The 21,958-nt window shown below is 52.7% G+C and overlaps 5 protein-coding genes across 5 annotated transcripts; 3 read left to right on the forward strand and 2 right to left on the reverse strand.

Annotated features, from left to right (window-relative positions):
- Positions 1 to 2,181: 2,181 nt before the first annotated feature.
- On the reverse strand, positions 2,182 to 8,446 carry TSC2 (Tuberous sclerosis 2-like protein). Its single transcript, XM_062876862.1, has 2 exons — positions 7,318 to 8,446; positions 2,182 to 7,255 (listed from the first exon to the last, which is right to left on the reverse strand). Exons 1-2 carry the CDS (start codon positions 7,699 to 7,701, stop codon positions 2,546 to 2,548), a joined length of 5,094 nt encoding a protein of 1,697 aa, XP_062735500.1. The 5' UTR covers positions 7,702 to 8,446; the 3' UTR covers positions 2,182 to 2,545.
- Positions 8,447 to 8,689: 243 nt separating this feature from the next.
- Positions 8,690 to 12,576, forward strand: CSE1 (importin-alpha export receptor). The gene is made up of 4 exons (XM_062876863.1): positions 8,690 to 9,297; positions 9,376 to 11,167; positions 11,222 to 11,608; positions 11,664 to 12,576. Exons 1-4 carry the CDS (start codon positions 9,228 to 9,230, stop codon positions 12,283 to 12,285), a joined length of 2,871 nt encoding a protein of 956 aa, XP_062735501.1. The 5' UTR covers positions 8,690 to 9,227; the 3' UTR covers positions 12,286 to 12,576.
- Positions 12,577 to 12,812: 236 nt separating this feature from the next.
- On the forward strand, positions 12,813 to 15,253 carry QC761_211290 (uncharacterized protein; the record flags this gene model as incomplete). Its single annotated transcript, XM_062876864.1, has 2 exons — positions 12,813 to 13,514; positions 13,582 to 15,253. The coding sequence occupies exons 1-2, from the start codon at positions 13,114 to 13,116 to the stop codon at positions 15,251 to 15,253; spliced, it is 2,073 nt and encodes a 690-aa protein (XP_062735502.1). The 5' UTR covers positions 12,813 to 13,113.
- On the reverse strand, positions 14,596 to 19,342 carry GSY1 (glycogen synthase). The gene is made up of 6 exons (XM_062876865.1): positions 18,230 to 19,342; positions 18,063 to 18,160; positions 17,718 to 17,993; positions 16,102 to 17,657; positions 15,703 to 16,036; positions 14,596 to 15,390 (listed from the first exon to the last, which is right to left on the reverse strand). Exons 1-5 carry the CDS (start codon positions 18,306 to 18,308, stop codon positions 15,940 to 15,942), a joined length of 2,106 nt encoding a protein of 701 aa, XP_062735503.1. The 5' UTR covers positions 18,309 to 19,342; the 3' UTR covers positions 14,596 to 15,390; positions 15,703 to 15,939.
- A 1,551-nt stretch (positions 19,343 to 20,893) lies between these two features.
- QC761_211310 (uncharacterized protein) lies at positions 20,894 to 21,844 on the forward strand (the record flags this gene model as incomplete). Its single annotated transcript, XM_062876866.1, has 1 exon — positions 20,894 to 21,844. The coding sequence occupies one exon, from the start codon at positions 20,894 to 20,896 to the stop codon at positions 21,842 to 21,844; it is 951 nt and encodes a 316-aa protein (XP_062735504.1).
- Positions 21,845 to 21,958: the final 114 nt, after the last annotated feature.

Below are 21,958 nucleotides of genomic sequence, written 5' to 3' on the forward strand. Positions count from 1 at the left end.
CCAACTATACAAACTTGAAGTATTGAACTCTTCGGAAACCGTTCGGCACTCATATCACAGCAAACTTACAAAAGATCGACCTCAGAGGGGATCAAAACGGCCTCCCGCATGCACGGCTGGGGCAAGACCAGGACCGAAATGGGTTCCATCAATTAACGATGACGGATGGTGACATTGTGCGGCTGAATGTGAGAGATCATCATCCTCCTCTCCTCGGAACGTGCTCTCATTTCATGCGTGGGATATGTGTCTGTCCCTTCTGGCAAGAGTAATAAGTGAGATACGATATAGCTCGCCCCCTTTTCCCTCACCAATGACAAATCATGCGCCTACCTGGTACAAGATACCTCCATTGTCTCCTCTCAGTAAGTCCGTCAAGGCCATCTGTCTCAGCCAGACTAGTTTCTCGCTTCGGCATGGGTCTTGTGTTTTCCTTTGCCAAAATGCGGGATGTGATCACACTAAAGGAACCAGCAACATCCTGTTGAACAACAGACTTTGTGTTACATGAACCACGCTGATATCCACATGTCAGATCCAACCTTGAAAGGTAACATGGGGGGGCTACTACTCAATATATGCACATGGATTAGCCAAGCTTGATAACAATCTGTGTTGTGTCACTCATCAACCGGCAACATCGTGACTAAGGAAACTGTCCATTGAGGCAAAGATCTATATTATTCTCGGATAAGCAGGCCAAGATGAGAATGATGTGTTGTAAGAACAGGTGAGAACTCAAACGGTGAGTTGCCGTTCATGCACCTACCCAGCCCGGATCTCAACATGATGAATAAGGGAAGAAAGATATCACAAAGGATTTTGTTGCACCTCCTCACATGGATGGGCGAGGTCGTACGTTGTGTAACACCGCTTAAACTGTCCAGTCAGGTAGGTGTGGAGCGAGCCCTGACTGAAAAGCTTCCGAAGAATATGACAGTCTTTTGTGACACACGTTGGATGGGGTGTTCGGACATGTGACGGACGAGATTTGTGATGTGAAGGGACACAAGAAAACGCCACCTTTGGCAAATCCAGCCACTGGAGATATTCTGTGTAATAAACAACGAGCTCAGATGCGAAGACCAAGTTGTACAGACCGTGAACACTTGAAGGAAATAGTTATGTATCATCGAACCTCGAGAACCAACAACTCTCCTCTCTTTTACACCACCGACTTGATTAATTACACCCCAAACACTTCACCAATAAAAACCCATCTTCCGAATCGGGATTTCAAAACCCAGGGGTTACCGTTAGACAACAAACGCTGATCAATAACCTCCTCCCGTCTCTCAGCCCTATCCCGATCACCAACCAGCAACACGCAACCAACATCGGATGGAACCGAATACACCCACCCAAACCTTCCGAGTCCGAGCTGAAAATGTTATAAATGCGGGCGGGATATTAACCAACACACACACCCCAATTATTCATCTGCACACACCAACCCGACCCTCACCGAGCCGAGCGCGCCCCCCCCCCCCCACGTAATGTTCTGTTAACTAACCTCACCTCATCTCGGAGCAAATCAAAACATGAAGTTCAAAGACAGAACCAACAGGCCCGAGAAAGCAAATGCTGTGCTACCTACATAATAGAAGTGAATAATCAGCACCCCATCCCCCCTCGCATTCCAACCTTCAAAAAGTTTCTTCCTTCCGTTCGATCTCGGATCTTGAGCATGACATTGAAAGGGGTTGTTTGACTGAATCTCCGGACGGGTCGAAAGATATGCCCCTGAAAAGACAAACAACATACACCCAATCCAGGACGACCACCTGACCTACCTGCGCAGGCAACAACTGGCCACTGCGCAAGCACACAGTGAACTCTATTGATTTGAGGGACAATTTTCTCAAAATGCTGAGATAGTCGCGAGAGAGGGGATCACACATGTAACAATCTCAACCTCTCAAGGTAGGCAAGGTACTAAAAAAATAGCCAAAAGACTTCCAAAAGCTTGTCAAAATAAGCCTCGAAGGAACGGTAAAATGGGCACCACCATAAAGGTTCAAAAAGCCTACCTACCACAATCTTTTCAACGACTCTAGATGTCTTCAGTCGCCCCACACACAAAAACCCCCTTTTGAAGATATCTTACTACCTCTTGAAAAGCCCTCACCTTTTTCTTATTGTCAAACTCACTCATTGTGCTCAGCATATATGTGTAAAAGCAACCAAGTAAACAAAACACAAACTTTTGCCTAAACATAAATGGTATATACACCTCCTCCTTTCCTCCCCTCCTGTCACTATATTCATCACAAAACCCAATCCCCTTCAAAGTGCAATAAAAATCGCAATTTGAGTTACCCTCAAACTGACCCCCCTCTCCGCTAAAGAGAGCAAAAAAGCAAAAGAGACCTCCCTCCCCCCTTCCCCTCTCCCTCAACGTCCCAGTTTCGAGTACAAACCCCCTCACAACTCACCACCACACCATTGATTACCTCAACACCATTTTTAACAAAACTCCCCCTCCCAATCCGGTCCCTTGTTTCCTATCCGGCCATGTCCCAATCCCACCCTCCCACCAAGAAAATCAAGTCCACTTCGAAAAATCCACCGCATCCACCAGCGCCTCCGTATCCCCATTCCCACCCTGCCCATGGTGATGCACCCCATGATCCGTCATCATAATAGAACTTGCCGCAGTGCTCAACATGCTCGACCGATGCGACCCATCATTCCCGCTCCCCATCCCCGTCCCTGTCGCAGCCCCAGAAGTCCCCCCACTCAACCCCGTAGCAGCAGTGTTACTCGTAAAAAACGTCGCAACCGACGACCTACGCAAGCTGCTAAAGCTGTCACGAATATTCCCGCTCGCCGGTCTGCTGCCTGCACTGTTGATACCAGAGGGACCGCCGCCGCCGCCAATGCTATAGTCCGACAGCATACCCCCCGGCCCGACAGCGCCGGCACTTGCACCGCCGAGCCCGCTCTGCGTTCCTGACACGGGGGCGCTGCTGTTGATGAGCGGTAAGCCACCGGCAGTAGCGGTGGCAGTAGCCAAACCAGTCGACCCGGCAGAGTGCCCATAGTGCGCACTCTTAGGACCGTATCGCTCGCGTAGTCGATTGATCTCCTGAAGACGGTTCCTCCATGACGAAACATGCTCGCCACCTTCGCGTTGAGACCACACAAGAGAAAACACGGATGCGTTGAGGGCTATCAGTCTGACGAAGCGAGGGAGTGCCTTCAAGCTGACAAGCTTTGGCTCGGCGACTGGGGAGATTTCTGGGAAGCCGGGCCGGTTCATGACTTGAACCTTGAAGAAGGGGAAAACCTGCTGAGCTTCTCCGTCATGCCGCTTTTGTGCCATCTCTCTCATGAATGAAAACGTCCGCCGCGGTGCGGGGGTGATGACAATGTAGACGTAGTTGAACTGGGAGGGAAAGGTGTCGAATTTGAACGGCAAGCCAGATTCGTTCCAGACAATGCTGACATAGTCGTTGCCAATGTGCTTCTTCTTGTGGTTGCACTGCGGGTCACGCTCCAGATTGGTGGGCATCTGTGTGGTGACATGGTAGACAATCTCGGTGACGCGGTCGCGCCAGCAGTAGGTATACTGGCCGTCGGTGTCGTACTCGCGGTCCAAGCCTTGGGTGTTGAATGTGGCCCCCTTCAGCTTCGTCAGCACGCCCAACCCCTTGAGAAACTCGAGGTATTCTGGCGAGCCTATCGTGTTGGCGAGGATCTCGGTCTCCTTTGTCTGTCCCTCGCCAACATAAATAACACCGACTTTGTGCCCGTCGACGGTGGAATTCCTGTCAAAGATACGGATGGCTCGGTTCACATTGTCGTCGTCCGGTAACGGAATGGGTCGAATGGCGGGATCGTACATTTGAGGCATTGGTGCGAGCAGCTGCATCAGCAGATGGCTGGGAAAGATGGTGATACCGTGCTGGAAGCGTCCTTCCCAAGCCGACGCATCAGATAGGTCCGCAGCTGGCTGATTTGGCATGGGGGAGAATTCGACACGGATGGCGAACGACGATGTGCCCGACGGATATCGTCGAGTAATCTCAGCCCAGCCCGTTTCTTTAGCCTGCCGAATGGTGACGATGCTGTTTCCGATGATCCAGCGCCTCTTCTGAATCTCGCCGTAGAACTCCTCGGTGAAGAGGGGATCCTGAGCCGAATCGCAAGCATCCGAAAAAGCCACACGCTGCATGAAGTCAAGTGTGACCTGTGCCTGTTCCTCGTTTGTGGCCCTGCCATCCGAATCTACAAACAGGTTCTTGGCAATCCAGTTGATGTGACTCGGTCGATCGGGCAGCTTGACCGCAAGGAACCAGAAAGTAATGACATGGTATGCCAGAGCATACACGTACTGTGGCAGATCATCGTTGGCAGCTTGGTGGCCGAGCATCTCTGGGTGGTGTGCTACAACAATACTGGGCGTTGACGGCTCGCTCAAATGACTAGGGCGTGCGGCATGTTGTTTCTTGTCGCGTACTGACTGCAAGTATCTGGCGCAGATGCCGAAGATGATGCGATACTCATCCTCTCGAAAGTTGGAATACAACGACGGCAGGCGACTGAGGCACGCCAGAAACTCAAGAATGTGTATGGCGACAAGGGGCTGTGTGATGACTTGCGACATCTTTTGCAGAATCGTCACAAGAGCTTTGCTGACAGAAAGAGGTAGCTCGTGGCAGCACACTTGCAAAGCGTGGATGCATGTCTTTGCTGTCTTGTCCGAGATGCCATGCGTAAAAGTCCTGACAATATCGTCCTCGTCCATCTTTTGGAAGTGCTCATGATAACTGAGAATCATGGCCAGCGAGTGAAACAGACAGTTGCTCACATCACTTCGCCGCAAGCCTGACGAAAGGGGGGGCTCTTGAAAGTTGCCGGTCTTGATCATTTCGCAAAAGAACCGTCGAATCTCGTGGATGTGAGGGATCGCGCCCCTGAAGATGGGATGATTGCTGAGTTGGGCGGGAAGGTGTGCCAGAACAAAGCTGTAAACCTCCCAGTCACAACCGTTGTGGAAGAGGCTGATCATCGCTTCCAGCCAAGCACCCATATTCAGTACTGCCCTTCCTGTAGAGCCCAACTCGGCTCCAATAGCATCATTCTCGTCTCGGTAGGAAATAAGTAACCAGCTCGGTCTCTCAGGGAGGCTCTCAGGTAGAGCATCTGCATCGGGGACCGACCATAATCTTTGATTCTGATGGACTACGGGCCTTGGGGTATGTGTTTGCCGTGAAGGAAGCCCTTTCTCTCCTGCCTGCCCCTGGGTAAACGACATACCACGAGACGGCCGTGTTGCTGGCTCAGCCCTTGGCAGCCTAGATGGATGTGCGGCATCCTCGGCCAGCTTTCTTGCAAGTGACGCTTCCGTCCTGTAAAGCAAGCCTGCAAGGCTTTCATTCTCAACCTGCGTGGTGATATATATTTGATATTCCGCATCTGCTCGAAGTCGAAAGAGCATCTTCATGGCCGTCAGCCGAGCATCAACCTCACATGAATTAGACCGGGCAATGTGAACCAGGGCAGCAAAAGCCTTGGATGCTTTGGAGCCATCGGTGTTGAGTGTTCGGATGAAAATCTGAACGTAACCTCTGGTGACAACGTTGGAGAGGCTCTGGTTCGCAAAGTAAACGGTCTGACCTGGAGGGAAGGAACTGGACTTTGGCGACGCCAACAAAGCCAAGGGTGACCTGGACATTTCCTTTGCAACCACCTCCCTCAGACCTCCTATGATGTCATCAAAAAGACTGCCATCTGCAGTTTGCGAGACCTTAACGAGGAACGTAACCGTGTCCTGAAGAACTAGTGTGTTCGTTTCTTCGCTCATACCAGAGAGCAGCCGGCGCACGAGGTCGCCAAGAGCGTCCTCTTCCATGAGATCTTGTGTGAGAGAGAGAAAGTCGTAGACTTCGATGATGATTTCCAAAGCGTGCAACCGCGTCAGCGGATCCCGGTGTTGGGCCAGGAAAAAGCCATCCATGATTATGTCAAGATTCTTCTTCCACTCCACGTCTGATGGGAAGCAGCTCCTGTGATCCTTGAAGTAGGCGATGACGAGACCCGCAGCAGAATCTGGAAGGGCCAAGTACACCTGGGTCAGGAATTGCATGCACTCATCTCGTTGCAGCAGGTCGGACGTTTGGGTGAGTAGGTTTTCGATGCGGGTGATGAGGCGTCTCAGCTGCCCGGTAACGGGGTCCTCGGCTTCTGGTACTTGCCGCGGCGAAAGGAGTGATTCCGAATCTGGGGCCGTGAAGGGGACTGCCTGTGTCCCACACTGGGCAGCAACCTCGAAGATGGAGGACCAGTGCTCGTCTCTGACCATCGAACTGATGTTGTTGCGCGCGTCGTCGAATAATGAGTTGATTAACTGCAGAGTATCAGCGGCTATTTTGGTGTTGCTGGACCTAGCAACATTGGCCAGGCCGTCCACCAGAAGCGCAAGAGACACAGGGGGGTACCCCTTTTCGGCCGATTTGTGAAGGAGCTTCTTCAGTACCGAAAGGGCGCCTCGAATCTCTCTGTTCAACTCCTGCTCCTTCTCCTTGTCGTCTAGGGCCGCATAAGTTCGCAGAATGTCCAGCAATATCCTGACCGTGGACTGCCCATGATGCGATCTGCAAATAATGGAGATGGTGTGCCATGACTGTTTCTGCAGGTGAGGCAACTGTTGGTGTATCGTTCCGAGGACTTTGATACAGTCTTTGAGCTTGCCGTTTGGAATGGTCCCGAACGTGACGAGCGCTTCGATCACGTTGATGCATGCTATCAAATCATCCTCCGATGCCGTTTTTCTACAAATATTGAGCAGCTCGCTCATCAAATCCCCAACCACTGGGTCCCTGGCGAACTTGAAGTTGAATTTGATCACGTCCCTCAGAAGCACAAACAGCTGGGAGAAGTTCTTATCTTCGCCTGCTGAGGCTGATTTCCCTTTGCTAGACCCCCCATTCCCTCGCAGTGCCCTTCTACGAGCCTTTCTGACGATTTGGTATGTCTGGTGTAGCCAGGAAATAAGTAACGGGAATATGTCGTACGGGAACCCGGTGATATTGCGACCTTTTGTAGTGAGATCTTCTAGAGCAGCGAGCTGAAGGTGAAAGTCTGCTCGGTTCGCAGGTGCTGTGAGGGTTTCAAAATACTCGCGGCGCTCCAGCTCGCTGGCAGCTGTGTACTTTACGCACTCGGTAAGAAGCTCCCATCCAATCTGTCGGGCGTTTTGTGGATAGTTTTCGTTGATCAGGTCTTTGCCGGCGTACCATATGTCGAGTACCTAGTCAACGACGTCAGCAACCGGGCCCCGACGGCTTAAGGAGGCACATGGGAAACACATACAGGATTCAGTGGAAAATCCCTTATTGCGTAACGAAGCGAAGTTGCCGCAGCTATCCTCTCATTCAGATGACCGTTCCTATTCTTCAACTTTACATATTGCTCAACCTGTTCAGGGGCAAGCCCTCGAAGGGCCGTCGGGAGTGGGTTGTCATCGGCATGTTTCGTCGACGGTGAAGGCTGTGCCTGGGCAGCGGCGATGGAACCCAGGGACTGAAGTGAAGGTGGTGGTGATTTTGTAAGCCTGCTGCCGCCGGCCAGTCCCTTAAAGACACCGGCAAGGCCTCCGGTGATCCTCTCCGAGGGCTGATCGTCTCCGGGAGAGGGGGACATGGGTAGCTGGTCCTCCGAGGCCGAGTGGCCTAGAGACGCTAGTCGGCGCAACATGTCAGTATACCGGCATTCTTTGTAGCGGCAACGACGCAGAACAAGCAGGACAGATAGAAAAGATCAAAAAGCAGCAAAGACAAGAGGAACACTTGTAGTGTCTGTCGTCCGACGCCAAGACCAGAAACTCGCAAGGCAGTGGTTTAGCCCTGCAGGAAGCTTGCAGGAGCCGCATGCAGGCTCAGAAGTCCGGGGCGGGGGAGGGCGATCGAAACACGGCGGGAGCGAGAGCTGTGAATCGTCGGGTTCCCTCAACATGACATGGCCATGGCCTGACGGGAGGGTGTGGTCAGGTCGGGGGCGGCCTAACTTAAGGGGGAAAGTCGCAAGAGATGTCGAGACATATTCGTCTAGAAATAACCCGGAAAACTCTCGAGACAGGACAAGACAAGACATAGGTTCGACTTACACGTAACGTGCTAATCGCAACAGGAAGAGGCAGGTCACAGAGACACAAGCCAGCGAGGGGAGCTGTCCCCCTCCTTGTCTATCTCTTCCCACCCTCCCTCACTTTCAATCGGGAATCGGAACTGGTGACTGGTCCTCCACACTCTTCACGCCACCAGCTGGGGGGCACATGCGCCAACGTCCGGAAGGGTGCAGTCGGGAAGTTGTGTGATGGTGTTTCAGCTGGCGGGATGGTCTGGCCTTTGTGATGTGTGATTACTCGCTTTCTTTGATTGGAATAAGGTTGGAAGATGAACTTGCGGACTGGCGGACTGGCGATCACTGGCGGACTCCTGAAAAATCAAGCTACCGGTCAGTGGTGTTCTTGGGGCAGCGATGACGGAACATGGCCCAGTGAAACCCACTGCTGGCAGCGATTGGATGGACCCCACGATGAGCTGGGGGGGGGGAGGGGGGGTTGGTTGACGGCTGCGTGTTGACCCGCCCGAGCCAATCACACCTTCCTGGCTCGCAGGACGATGATGAAAAAAAAAGCAAAAAAAGTGATATGGAAAACTGAGATTTTCTGTCAAGTTTTGCAGAGAGCACTGTGGCACTGTTGTTTGTGTCAGGGAGAGACGGTCCGGTGCTCCATGGTCAAAGAATAGATCGAGCAGGCTATCGAGAGAATGATGACTGAAAGGCTAATGGAGATAGTTTGCGTCTTATGCAAGTTCCATCACAATGAATGAGAAAGAGACGAGGTTCGTTTGATAGAGGACGATAAGCCGTTGTCATCGTCTTTCCCAGAGCTTCCTTCCCCACTATTTGGAGGGCCGATGGCAAGTACCGCACGCACCCCGCTACCTAACAAGGTCCCTGAGCCTCTGAGGTGGCCCGTGGCCTTGCGCCAGCCAAGGCTCTGATAATTTTGGATCCCAGGCGGAGGCTGCCAGAAGACCTTCTCCCCCACCATAACTCTGGCAACCGTCAACCACTTTTTCAGGTGTTTTTGTTTTGCTTCCAAAATTGAAGCCACTGTCACATACACATCGTCATATTGCTTGCAACCTCCCAACACACATCTCACCATCACAAGTAGTACAAATACCACGAGAACGACGAAGCAGCTGCCAAACATGGCGACCGACCTGGTGCAGATCGCTCAGCTGCTTAACCTGACACTGGATGCGAAGCAGCACCGCAAAGGTAGGCATCAATCACATAGCAAATTCCCGCTCCGTGACCGCTCAGACTAACTTTTGTTTCTCTTTTCCTCTTTTTCAGCTGAGGCCGAGCTCAAGATTCTATCAGAACAGCCCAACTATTCCCTGTCCCTTCTCACACTCGTCCACGATGCCACGAAACCAACCCAGACCCGCCTCGCGGCAGCCCTTGCCTTTAAGAACTTTATCCGCCACAACTGGGTAAACGAGGATGGATCCCACAAGCTTGCTGCGAACGAGGTCGAGACCATCAAGAAGGAGATTGTCGGCATGATGATTGAAGCCCCCAGCCAAATTCAGGCCCAACTGGGCGAGGCCATCTCGACCATTGCCGATTCCGATTTCTGGGAGCGCTGGGACACCCTTACCCAAGATCTTGTCAGCCGCCTTTCTTCAACGAGTTTTAAGCAAACAAATGGCGTTTTGGAGGTTGCACACTCGATTTTCGGTCGGTGGCGCCCTCTGTTCTCGAGCAACGATTTGAACCGCGAAGTGCTGCATGTGGTTGGTGTGTTTGGCGACCCCTTTATCCAGATGCTGGGCATCGCCGACCAGCAAATTGGGGCCAACTCGGGCAACGAAGCCGAGCTCAGGGGTTGGCTTACCACGATGAGTCTCCTTGTTAAGATCTTCTACGACCTTTCGTGCCAGGACCTACCACCAGTCATCGAGTCGAACCTACAGTCCATCACCGTGCTCCTCCACAAGTATCTCAGTTACACCAACCCAATCTTTGATGGCGAGGAGGACGATCCCACGCCACTCGAGAACCTCAAGTCAGACATCTGCGAAGTTCTTCAGCTGTACACAAACAAGTACGACGATGACTTCAACCCATATGTCCAAAAGTTCACCCAGGATGTGTGGAACGTGCTCTCCAGCGTTGGGCCCGAGAAGAGATATGACATCCTCACTTGCCAAGCGCTTAAATTCCTTACCGCTGTGGCTTCAGTGTCTAGGCACGCACAGATTTTCAGCGACGAGGCGACACTGGGCACAATTGTTGAGAAGGTCATTATCCCAAATGTGTCTCTCAGAGAATCGGATGTTGAAATGTTCGAGGACGAGCCGATCGAATTCATCAGACATGATCTGGAGGGCTCCGATACCGACTCGAGAAGAAGGGCTTCGACCGATTTTCTCCAGAAGCTGCTCGGAAACTTTGAGATGCTGGTGACACAAGTGGTCTTCAAGTACATCAACCATTTCCTCGAGCAAGGAAAGAGTGACTGGAAGGCCAAGGATACCGCTGTGTATCTCTTCCTCGCCATTGCTGCCAAGGGTGCCGTCACGGCATCTCACGGTGTTAAGACGGTCAACAGCCATATCAATGTGGTGGAGTTTTTCACCCAACATATTGCTGGTGACCTTGTTGGTGGGGACTCGCATCCTATTGCCAAGGTTGATGCCATCAAGTACCTCTACAACTTCCGCAGCCAGCTTGACAAGGCCCAGTGGGCCGCTGCTATGCAGCCACTCATCCAGAACCTGGGTTCAGACAACTATGTGGTCTACACTTATGCGGCCATTGCTGTCGAGAGAGTGCTTTACCTGACGGACGATTCCGGCCAGCACATTTTCCCTCGGGCTGACATCCAGCCCCATGCCAAGGAGCTCTTGGAACACCTCTTCAGTCTTGTTGAAAAGGACGCCTCGCCAGCAAAGTTGCAGGAGAATGAGTTCTTGATGAGGTGCATCATGCGCGTTCTGATCGTTCTCAAGGAGGGGGCGGCCGAGTGTGGTATCAACAATATTCTCACTCACCTGAATGGCATCACCAATATCATCAAGCAGAACCCCAGCAACCCGCGCTTTTACTACTATCACTTTGAGGCCATGGGAGCCCTTGTCAGGTAGGACTTTTGGTTTCTTGACTGCACTGGACTGAAATCGCTAACTTGTAACAGATATTACAGTAGTCTGCCTCAGGTCGACCTTATCAGCCGCCTGTGGGAGCCGTTTGCATTGATCCTTACCGAGGATGTGTCCGAGTTCATCCCCTTCGTCTTCCAGATCTTCTCGCTTCTTTTGGAGCTCAACCCAACCGCGCAGATTCCAGGCGATTTCAAGGCTCTTTTGGAACTTGTGCTTACCCCGACTCTATGGGACACCAGAGGCAATGCGCCCCCTCTTTCCCGGTTCCTTGCGGCCATCATCCCCAAGGCCGCCCAGGCCATTGTGCTGGAGAACAAGCTGGAAGCCGTACTCCTCATCTTCCAGCGTCTTTTGGCCAGCAAAAAGACGTCGCAGAATGCCTTTGACATCATCGACTCCGTCGTGACCACATTCCCTGCGTAAGTGCCTAACTCCAGTTCGAATGATTCAAAAAGGCTAACCTCGTTGCTATAGTGAGGTGTTGGAGCCATTCTTCACCAATGTGGTCGGCCTTGTCTTCGACAGCGTCCAGAAGCAACCTAGCGATTCGCACAAGCTTCGTGTAGCGCGTTTCTACCATCTCGTCTCAGCCAAGCCAGGGCTCGGGGCCGACTTCTTCATCAAGCACGCCGACGCCGTCCAGGCAAACGTTTTTACTCCTTTCTACCTGCAGGTTATCCGACCCACCACTGCCTTGTTCGCCAAGCCGGTGGACCGCAAGCTGGCTGTTGTTTCTTATACCAAGACGCTGTGCGAGTCCGAGGCCTTTGCCACGCGCTACGCCAAGGGCTGGGGCTTCACCTGCACGAACCTGCTAGACCTCCTCAAGAACCCACCCAGGGTTGCTGCTGGTCTTGGTGACGAGCTCCTTGTTGAGAACGATGTGGACGACATTGGCTTCGGCATTGGTTTCACGCCTTTGAACACATGCAAGCGCGGCCCCGCGGATGCCTACCCCGAGATCACTGAGATTGAGAAGTGGGTCGGACAGTATGTCAAGGAGGCGAACGCGAAGACGAACGGGCAGATCACGCGGTTTGCTCAGGAGAGGCTGGCTCCTGAGGCCCAGCAGTTCTTTGCGCCTTATCTGGCTTAAGGGGGGGCCAGCATGGGGAGAAGAGGAGGCGGTGATTATGTATGTTGAGGGAAGTGTTTGGCGTTTGGAGCAGCATTGGAGGTAAACAATTGATGGGCATATTTGTTGGTATTGCTTTGGGGGGTAATGTTGAGCGGAACAGAGCTCGAGACCAGACAAAAGAAGATAAAAAGGGGTGGGGAATGAATACATTTTGATGGCAATGGCAAAGCGATGGATGGAGTTTTTGATGATGGGGTGTGGAGTGATGTTTGAAGAAGTTCTATATATGATGGCTTTTTGTTAGATGGTAAACATGATATTACCAAAATACCGCTTCTTCCACGCCACCCTTGATTCAGCCAACAAAAGTCTTGATTGTCACTTTCAAAAGATGTCGTTTGGTAGGACCCGTTCTTTTCGTCCCATCCCTTGCTTGTCGTAATCACCGAGCTACGGTCGACTCAGCGGCACGGCTGTAGCCTATCAGCACCCGATCTGCAAAAAGATGTGTTTCAAGGACTTCTTTCAAACGTCCACTAATCCGCCACTAATAGTTAGCAGCATTCGGCCCCCAGCGCCCCCGCAGCGGGCATCCTTCTTCAATCTCCATTTTCCAGCCCTGTGGTTTGAACTGTTGGGACCCCTGTTTGTGTTGACAGCTCAACGGCGGCTGGTGCTGCGCCCTCCCTGGGGAAACATCTTTCTCTTACCTAGCACCACCACCCCTCCTTTTCTTTCTTTCTTTATTTTAACCTTCTTTGTTTCTCTCCCTCTCGAACCTGACTACGGCTCCAGGTCTGTATACTCACCACGCGATTGACTGATTGATGCTCGGTGCGCGCAACAATGGGCTTCTTCTCGCGCATAAAAAAGAACAAGTCGCTTGATGGTGGTGGTGGTGGTGGTGGGGCGGCGCATTACGATCCTAGGTTCAGCAATGACCAAACGACAACACCACGATCCAACAGTTATGACCCGAGAGACTACCAACTATCCGGCTCTGGGTTCAGGGCCATGGTGACGGGCAATTCCCCTAGATTGATTGCCCAACTGCCCGAGGGGGTGCTACGGCGTATCTTCGGACTGGTGTGCCCCCATGCCAGGGACGAGAGCTACGAGACGTTTGAGGGGAGCGCAATGATGATTGTTGGGGGGGAAGAGGAGAGGTGCATGCTTTGTGACATGAGGGATTTGGCGCATTGCGTTGGGGTGTGTAGACGGTGGAGGGGGGAGGGGGTCAAGGTTTTGTATGTGTCTCCCTTCATTGCAACACAGGACAATGCTGATATTCTGGTTGGGGGGGGGGTTGAAAAGGTATCATAGTATACGACTCGATCCGGTGCATTACTGCCCTCTGGAACCGATACTTTCTGATCGAAGAAAACGCCGCTCGTTTTTTGACAGGAATGGCTCGCCGGAGGATCCGTGTTTGATGAGGCTGAAGCTGCTGTGTCGGACGTTGAGGGAGGACCCGGTTAGGAGGGGGGCGTTGGTGAGATATCTCAAGATGCCGTACATGCTTAGGGAAGCGGCGCAGCCGGATTTGGCGAGGACGATTGCGGTTACGCCGGGGTTGAGATATGTTGATTTACCAGAGGGCTTGTTTACCGACGAGCCGGGGTTTGTGACGTTGCGGCTGGAGGTCCAGGCGAGGTGTTTGGAGTTGAGGAAGATGAGCTACATGCGCGGGAGCGAGAACTCTTTGCAGGCGCTGGCGACGGGGAGGGTGTGGACGAGGCTGGAGGTGTTGGAGCTGAATAGGATAGGGATGGACGGGGGGATGTTGAGGTTGGTGTTGGGTGGGTTGGGGGTCTTGAAGGCGCTGAAGATGTCGGAGATGGATGTCGGGGATGAGGTTTTTTCGAGTGGGTGGGAGGAGCAGCTGCCTCCTTTTCCGGGGACGATTGAGGAGTTGGTTTTGACCGACTGCAAGAATATCACTGGGGATGGCCTGAGGTCGTGGCTATCCACCTCCCCTGAATCACGAGAGCGGCTCCGGGTGCTGACCCTTAACAACACTGGTGTCCGCGTTTGGGGGCTACACTCGATCATATCCCTCGCTCGCGGATTGAAACACCTCTCCATCGTCGAAAGGGTCACCGTCGCCATGCCTTCCTCTCCAGACCTCCAACCCCTCAGGAGCACCACCCTCGAAACCCTCCGCTACGAAATCACCTCCGCGACCCCAACCAAGAAATACGGCTCCCCACCACACAACTCCTCAAGCATAACCTCATCCTACTACACCTACCTGGCCACCTCCCTCCTATCAGGCGGCCTGCCACAACTCCGCTCCGCCTACGTAAGGGACACCACCTTCCCCGACCTCCTCCTCGGCCTACCGCCTCTCCCTTTACCCTCCTTTAGTTCCTCCCCCGCCCGACCAGGCAGCTCCTCCTCCATAACACCCTTTTCGTCATCCCCATCAAGACCCGCCAATTTCGGTGGTCTCCCCCCCTTACAACCCGGCTCCTCACTACCCAACTCCAACCCCTTCTCCCCCGGCCACCGCCCCCAAGGCAGCCTGTCCAGCCTCTCCCCCTTTGGTCAGAACCAACAACAAACCAATCGCTTCAGCAGCAACAACCCCTTCGCCAGCCTCACCACCGCCCACAACGCCTTTCTCAACCTCCCCGCAAAGCTGGAAGTTTTTACAAAATCCGAAGAGGACGACGCGCTAAACTGGAATTTTGTCCGCATCGGCGGCGGCGGTGGCGGCGGTGGGAGACAAAACAAGGGGGAGAGACCAGTAAGCAGTTACGGCTTAGGTGCTGATATCTTGGGTGACACAGGCGGTTGGAGCTCTGGTGCCGGGGCAAGGAGGAGCGTGCTTGTTGGTGGGAGGGGGGAGGGAGGCGGGTTTTTGGCTGTTCCCACCAATGTGCCGAGGGGGAGACAAGAGGAGGAACAGCAACAAGAAGAGTGGCCTAGGCCGAGGACGCGGGACGGGGAGGGGAGGAGGGAGAGGTTGGATTTGTGGAGGTGATATATACACGATACAATGGCGTGGCTGGGACAATAAAAGGGTTGATAATGGGATACATGAATGGCATATAACGACGGTGGGTTGGGTTGGGATGGGATATATACAGCTTTTTTCCTTTTGGGAGCGAATTTTTTTTTTTTTGTAGACGAGCGTGGGCAAAAAGGAATTTGCGTGTACTATACCCCCCCTTTTTTTTTTTCTTTTTTGAGGGGGGGGGGGGTTTACTGGCAGGAACCTATCTACCTAGGCAGGAAAGCATAACCGCATTTCAATTTTCACATTTCAAGAATACAAATATCATCTCATGTTCTGAATAACGTCAGACTGCCTTGGCCGCTTTAACATGACCTACAACCTCACACAACACAACATCAACCTCACAGCCTCTTGAGACACCATAAACAAAAATCTCATCAATCATAGTACATTACACCCCAAATACATCCCGGCACTTTCAATATGCATGTCGCATACAATCTACACAATGTGCTGAACTAGGTACATACAATAATTTCAAAAAAGCCTCCCCCCTCCCATCCATTCAATCCATGAACCGTTTCCCTTCTCATACACCCACCCAACACCAATTTTTTCAGAAACTCATTTTTCGTCCGATGAATATGCTAGACTCAATGCTTGCTAATTATACTAACCGGGCACGCTCAAAGAAAAAAGACCGGCTTTGCTTAGTTGCCGTTGACGTGAGGGGGCGTCGCCGCTCCGCTGGGTTGCTTGGTTCGAAGGGTGAGAGGGAACGGGTACTCATCGGGGTCCTCTTCCTCACTGTCGTATCAAGGTCAGCAACGGTTTCAAAGCAAAAAATGCAGTGGACCAAAAGTAAAACTTACGGAAGCTTCCACGCGACGTAGTCCTCAGTGCTGAGTCCCTCCCGACCCTCCTGGAGACTGGCAAAGTCGCCAGGAGTCATCATGCCGGTCCTGTCTCTGGGCGAGCCAGGCACCGAGAATGGCCGCGAGATCTTTTGCTCGGGGCCAGGAATGTAGTCCTCCTCCTCGTCACCATTGAACGAGGTTGGGTAGGCCCGTCTGAGGGCGAGCTGGCGAGCCTTGACATATTCCATGCCCATACGCTTCCAGTCAAGGAGGTCGCTCAGACGCTCCGTCCGGTTGCGCTGGTTGATGCGCTGGCGACGGCTCTTTTGTGTAAAGTCAAACATGCTCGAGGTAAGCTGGTTGACCGAGTCGTCCACACCCTTGTTACGGCGGTCGACGATGTAGATACCATAATCGCTCGAGTTCTCAATCAACTCCTCCATGTAGCAGCCAAAACCGGAAAGGTTGGTTGTGATGCTGGGCACACCCATCACGGTGCATTCGGCTGGCGTGTAGCCCCATGGCTCGTAGTACGACGCAAAGACACCCAAGTGTGTGCCACGCACAAAGTCGTCGTAGTCAAGCGGGAGCACCGGGTTCGCAGAGTTCAGGAACTCTGGGTGGAAGATGATCTTGACGCGGTCCGATGGGTGGTTGAAGAGCTGTACCCGACGGATCTGATTCAAAATAGGATCCTCGCTGTCGTTGACCATGTTGTGCGTGACAATAGGGGGAAGTCCGTGCCTCTTCATGGCAAAGAGACGGCGACGAAGCAAGACACGGTCCTGGCTGGTGAGGATCTCCTTGTCATCAGGCATCGGCTCTCCGTCGTGCCACTTGAGGGAGCGTTCGAAAATGCGTCTGCCAATGTTGCGCTCAATCGTGTCCACGGTGTCTCTGAGCGACTTGATAACGGCCTGGCCCTTGAGGGCCTCCACAGTCAGCGAGGTGGTCTGGGCGGGCATGATGATAAAGGCAACGACGGTGGTCTTGCTGCCAGAGCTCTTGAGGCGGTGGTTCAGACGAGCGAGGGACTCGATGAACATGTCTACACCCTTATTCCGGAACTCGTAGCGACCAGCCGTGAAGAAGTAGAGAGTGTTTTCAGGATCGAAATCGTAATGACCATAGAAGTGACCGCGGACAAAGTCGTGGATCTTCTCCTTGGATTGTTGGTGAAGGTTCTGGAACTCGTGCATGGCGGAGAACTTGGTGACGTTGAGACCATTGGGCAGCACTCCGTCGGGCTTGCGCTTCAAGAGATGCTCGCTCTCGTACGCGGTAATGTGCGAGACGGTGGTGAAGACATCACAGGAGTGAGCCGACGCCCGCTCGATGCAGTACCGATGGTAGATACCGCGCTTGCCAGCCTCGGCGTCGACGTCAAAGTATTGCAGGTTGTTGTAGAAATCGACCGAGCCGGCGCAGAGGTACCGACCGAGAAGCGTAGCGTGGGTGGTGAAGATGGTGGTAACATCAATACGGCGCCTCTTGCACAGAGGAAGGGCGACACCGGCGAGCCACTCGTGGAAGTGGGCAATGACAGCCTTCTTCTTTTCGTGGCACACAAACTAGAACATGGTGTCAGTGAAACCGTTGCTTTGGGCAGGGTGTCAGACCCGGAACAATACCTCTCCAAGGAACCATGCGACAAGGTAACCAAACACAACAGCCTCGTTTGTTTCCTCGTCATTATCAGGGGAGGGGATAGAGGCCACGTTCCACAGATCCGTCTTCCACTCGTTCAGATAATGATATGCGGTTTTCGTGTCAAAGAGAAGGACTCTTGGCGCACCCTCGATCAGCCAGCGACCATACAGAATACCAATGCCACGATCCCTCATGGACTGAATCGTCGCAGCAAGCTCGGGGTTGGTGGGTTCGATCGCCTCGACCTCGACGGCCGCCTGAAGGGGGGTGTTAGCTGCATGGTCACGGTCACCAATGGGGGCTAATGCAGGGCAGGAGAAACTCACAGACTGGTGATTAAGGGGTCCGATGAGCGTGTAACGGTCGCCATATTCAGCAGTTGTTACTGGAGCCTTGGACTTGATCACAGAGTAGATACCACCAACTGTGCAACGAACACCCGGTCAGCGAAGGTTCGAGAATGTTATTGCTTGAGAGCACATATCCAACATACCACGATGCGCCACTTCTGTCGCAATCTCGAAGAGGAGGTGGTTTCTGACCTCGCGAGGTTCGCGTCCGTCGTCTGCCATTTTGGAAATCTGAGAGGTGTCGTTTGGCTTTGAAAGTAACTTTGGCGGTTTCAAGTCAGCACAAGGCAGAGAGCTGAGAGGTTCGTTGATGGATGATGCAATGGTCGAAGAAATAGGTCAGACCCAAGATGCGGGGGAGGGGAAACGGGTTGCAGATGCGGTTTGGCCGGTGGATTATTGGGCCCAACAAAATCAAGGAAAAAAACGAAATAACGAATAACGGGTATTTGAGGAAGAAATATAGTTCGAAAAACCCACCCCGGAAATGTATGCTAGTAAGGAATGTTCTCGCGAGACCCAAGGGAGAGGTTGGGGTCAGCTCAGCTCAGGGCGGCCGGGCACAGAAGTTGTCTTATAGGGGAACCGCAAGCAACAAGAAATGTGACGTCGGATCCGAATGTCGCGAAACGCAGGAATCGAAGCGCGGCTGGGCAACGGCAAAGCACGTTGGAATCTCCCGAAATTGGAAAGAAGTCGAGAATAGGATCACGGGGAGACGGGAAGGGGGAGGCGTCTGCCGCAGAATGGCGCTGGGCTTGGTGGGCTGGCAAGGCTGGGGCTGTTGGTTGGACAATGGTAACTGGATGACACAGGGCACAAGCAGTGTCTTGTTGTTGAGTGAGAGGGGCGGGGAAGCTTGTATCAAGTAGCTTGGGGTTTGAGTTGGTTTATAGTGCCCTGGTGGTGCTCCGGGCTGTTAGGAAAGGCACCGAGGGGGATGGAGGTGAAAGACGGCGGCGCTTGGGTTCTTGCAGGGACCGGGGAGCTTCTCGGAGCTACTGCAGTCTGATGCACTTGGTGCCCGTACCAGCCCAAGAGAACCTCTGCAGCAGCTCACGCAGCTCTTCCAGGATGCCAATGGGGTGATGCGTGGATGCCCTGCAGCGATGAACATCAGGTGGGGACCTTTGGGAGCTGCTTCGCTGCCTTACTGGACTGCTGCGGGTGCATCGAGATGGATCGCAGACCTTCTGGCGTCGAACAAGCCGGTAATATGCAGTTTTGCCGACCAACCCCCTCGCTTCTCGACCATCTTTTGAGACTGAGAGCTTTTCCCAACACAAGATATCCAACGTTTGCTGGTCTGTTAGAGATAACGCCATGATTCATCGATTCCACCCGTCTCGCACTCCTCTTCAGCTGCCCCTCCCCCGATGCGAGTCTTCGATCTTCCATCCAAGCCCAAACACCACACCACCACCGGGCAGCCCTACTGCGCACCTATCCATCGCCCACTTATTGGCACAGGACTCTGCTAACCGCCACCGTTGCCAAGCCAGTCCGCTCGGGGATAAATCATGAAATGTTTGTCTTTACAATTGTCTATCACTTCTATCTGGTAGAGACATGGATAGCAGCTGGAGGAGCTCTATCTCTTGCGTCATTCCGTTGATCGCGGACCCCGGCCGGGCTTAGTCATCATGACGACGACGGGCCCTTCATCTGTGTTGCGCACTGGGCATCAGCACGTCAAGGTTCCACACGAAACTGGGGCTCGATGAAACGGCATGTCATTGCCCTGGCCTCCTATTCGCTGGCCGTTTGAATATCAACGAACATCAACGACATATATTCTCCCTTCAACCCGAGCGACACAACTCGACGCGAACACCTCTTCCCACTCAGGCATCTATGCCTGAACATCGCAAATTATGTTAGGCATCCAGTCACTCAATGCCAATTGCCCAAGTCCGTTCCAGGCTACGAGACGGCATGTGAATGGTTTGCTAGAAATCCCTCAATGCGGGCACTCATCAATTCCCAACACCTTGATATCGGGCCATGCCGTTATGGTGAGCAACGATAAGATGAATCCTATCCAGAAGACTGCCTCTTGTGTCTGATGAAGAGGCGCGGCAAAAGTTGGGTCTGTTGGCATCTACACACTGAGCCTCACGGGACTTCTAAAAATAGAACATCAAGGGAGTTTGAGATGACTACCAACCACAAAGACTTGGTGAACAAGATCTTTGTGTGCTCGGCTCCTAACTCGGTAACCCTGTTGTCTTCTTCTGACAATGCACTGCTCGTCAAGTCATGAAACTGGTCATGATGGTTACGGCAATATACGCAGTCAGAGCTGTGTGGTGGTAAAACTTGCTTTGCTATGGGCTTCAACTCGGGCACATTTATTTGACAATGATCACGATGTCCGATTATTTTCGACATGAGATCTGCTGTGTCTCACAGTCATACCCATGTACCAATCGAGAGACTAGTGTCATGAAGGAAAAGTCTATTTTCACCTCGACACCACGTCGAAGCGTGGAGGACCAGCTTCCAAGAGGAAGAAGGCATTGTGTCCGTGGAAGACAAAGAGGTATACTCGGAAACTGGCATGTCCCGTATCTGCGCCCTCTTTCAACTCGAACAAACGGAACAAAGACGTCGTCTGAGTCACAACGTATATAAACTTCCGCCCGCCTCTGGGAAGTAATCTGGTCTGCCATTCAATCTTCCATTCATCAAACTTCAACTTTCATTCATTTCATTACCAACGTCGCTTTTTGAGTTTACTAACAGAGCCAGGTTCTTCCAAGTATCTCAGGTAAGTCTCTCTGATAGAGCCTCGTCTACTAATCACCATGAGGAAGAACCGCAACAGAAAAAAGAACGGTGGCGGTGGCAACAACCAGGGGGGTAACAATCCTCACCAAGGTAACAACTCTCACCAAGGTAACAGCTCCCCCCATGGCAGCAACTCTCACCAAGGTAACAACTCCAACCGCGGCAACAACCACCACAACGTTAATAATAATCACCACAACAGCGGGCGTAATGGCAAGTCGACCAACAAGTGGAACAGGAACCACGGCAATAACCAGAATGGCAATGGCAATAACAACCAGAACGGTAACAACAGTAACACCGGGAGCCAGAATGGCAACAGGAATAACAACAATAACCAAAATGGAAACTGGAATAACAGCAACTACCAGACCGGGCACTGGAAGAAACGGCGTCAGCAATACTGGCAGCTCATTGCCGGAGCAGAGCACGTGGGTCAAAGCCAAGTTCTCAGCATGTTCCTGGGCCATAGCATCCGGATAGGTCTGCTAGCACAAAGCTACGCAACCGTGTGTCACGCAACCGGAGGCTACAAGTCCACAGACGAGTTTATCACCAAGCACAGAGCCCAAATCCACGACTGCGAGTTGTTTTGCGTCCAAGGCCGGTTCCAGGACTCGTCCATCACACCACATTCCCTCGCCGACAAGATCGAACAGTGCCTGGAGCAGCACGCGGCATTCATTTACGAGCAATGGATCCTGCACGACCACCTAACCCACTACCCTGGCTTCAGAATGGAGGACTTTCTCGCTTATATCCGGGGCTTCTCTACCTACGCCTGGGAGCCTGTCATCAACGCGGAGGTTGCGCAGGGGAATGACACTGATGAGGATGTTGTCATGGTTGACGACGGGAGCAGTCATACGATTTACCTCGCCCAGCTTTGCAAATTTGCGCCGCTGCCTTACCTCACTGTCAGGTTTGGTATTGTTGACCCGGATGTACCGGGGCATAGTTTTATGTAGGTTCTCGTCGTTTGTTTTGTAAGGTGTGTATTTGTAGGAGGAGGTGGTATAACGAAAAGCGCATAAACGAAAGCATAGACGGAGCGAGGCTAGATCCTCTGCTCAATAGGAACG

The sequence above is a fragment of the Podospora bellae-mahoneyi genome, chromosome 2, assembly GCF_035222275.1.
Source record: "Podospora bellae-mahoneyi strain CBS 112042 chromosome 2, whole genome shotgun sequence".
Taxonomy (NCBI): Eukaryota; Fungi; Ascomycota; class Sordariomycetes; order Sordariales; family Podosporaceae; genus Podospora; species Podospora bellae-mahoneyi.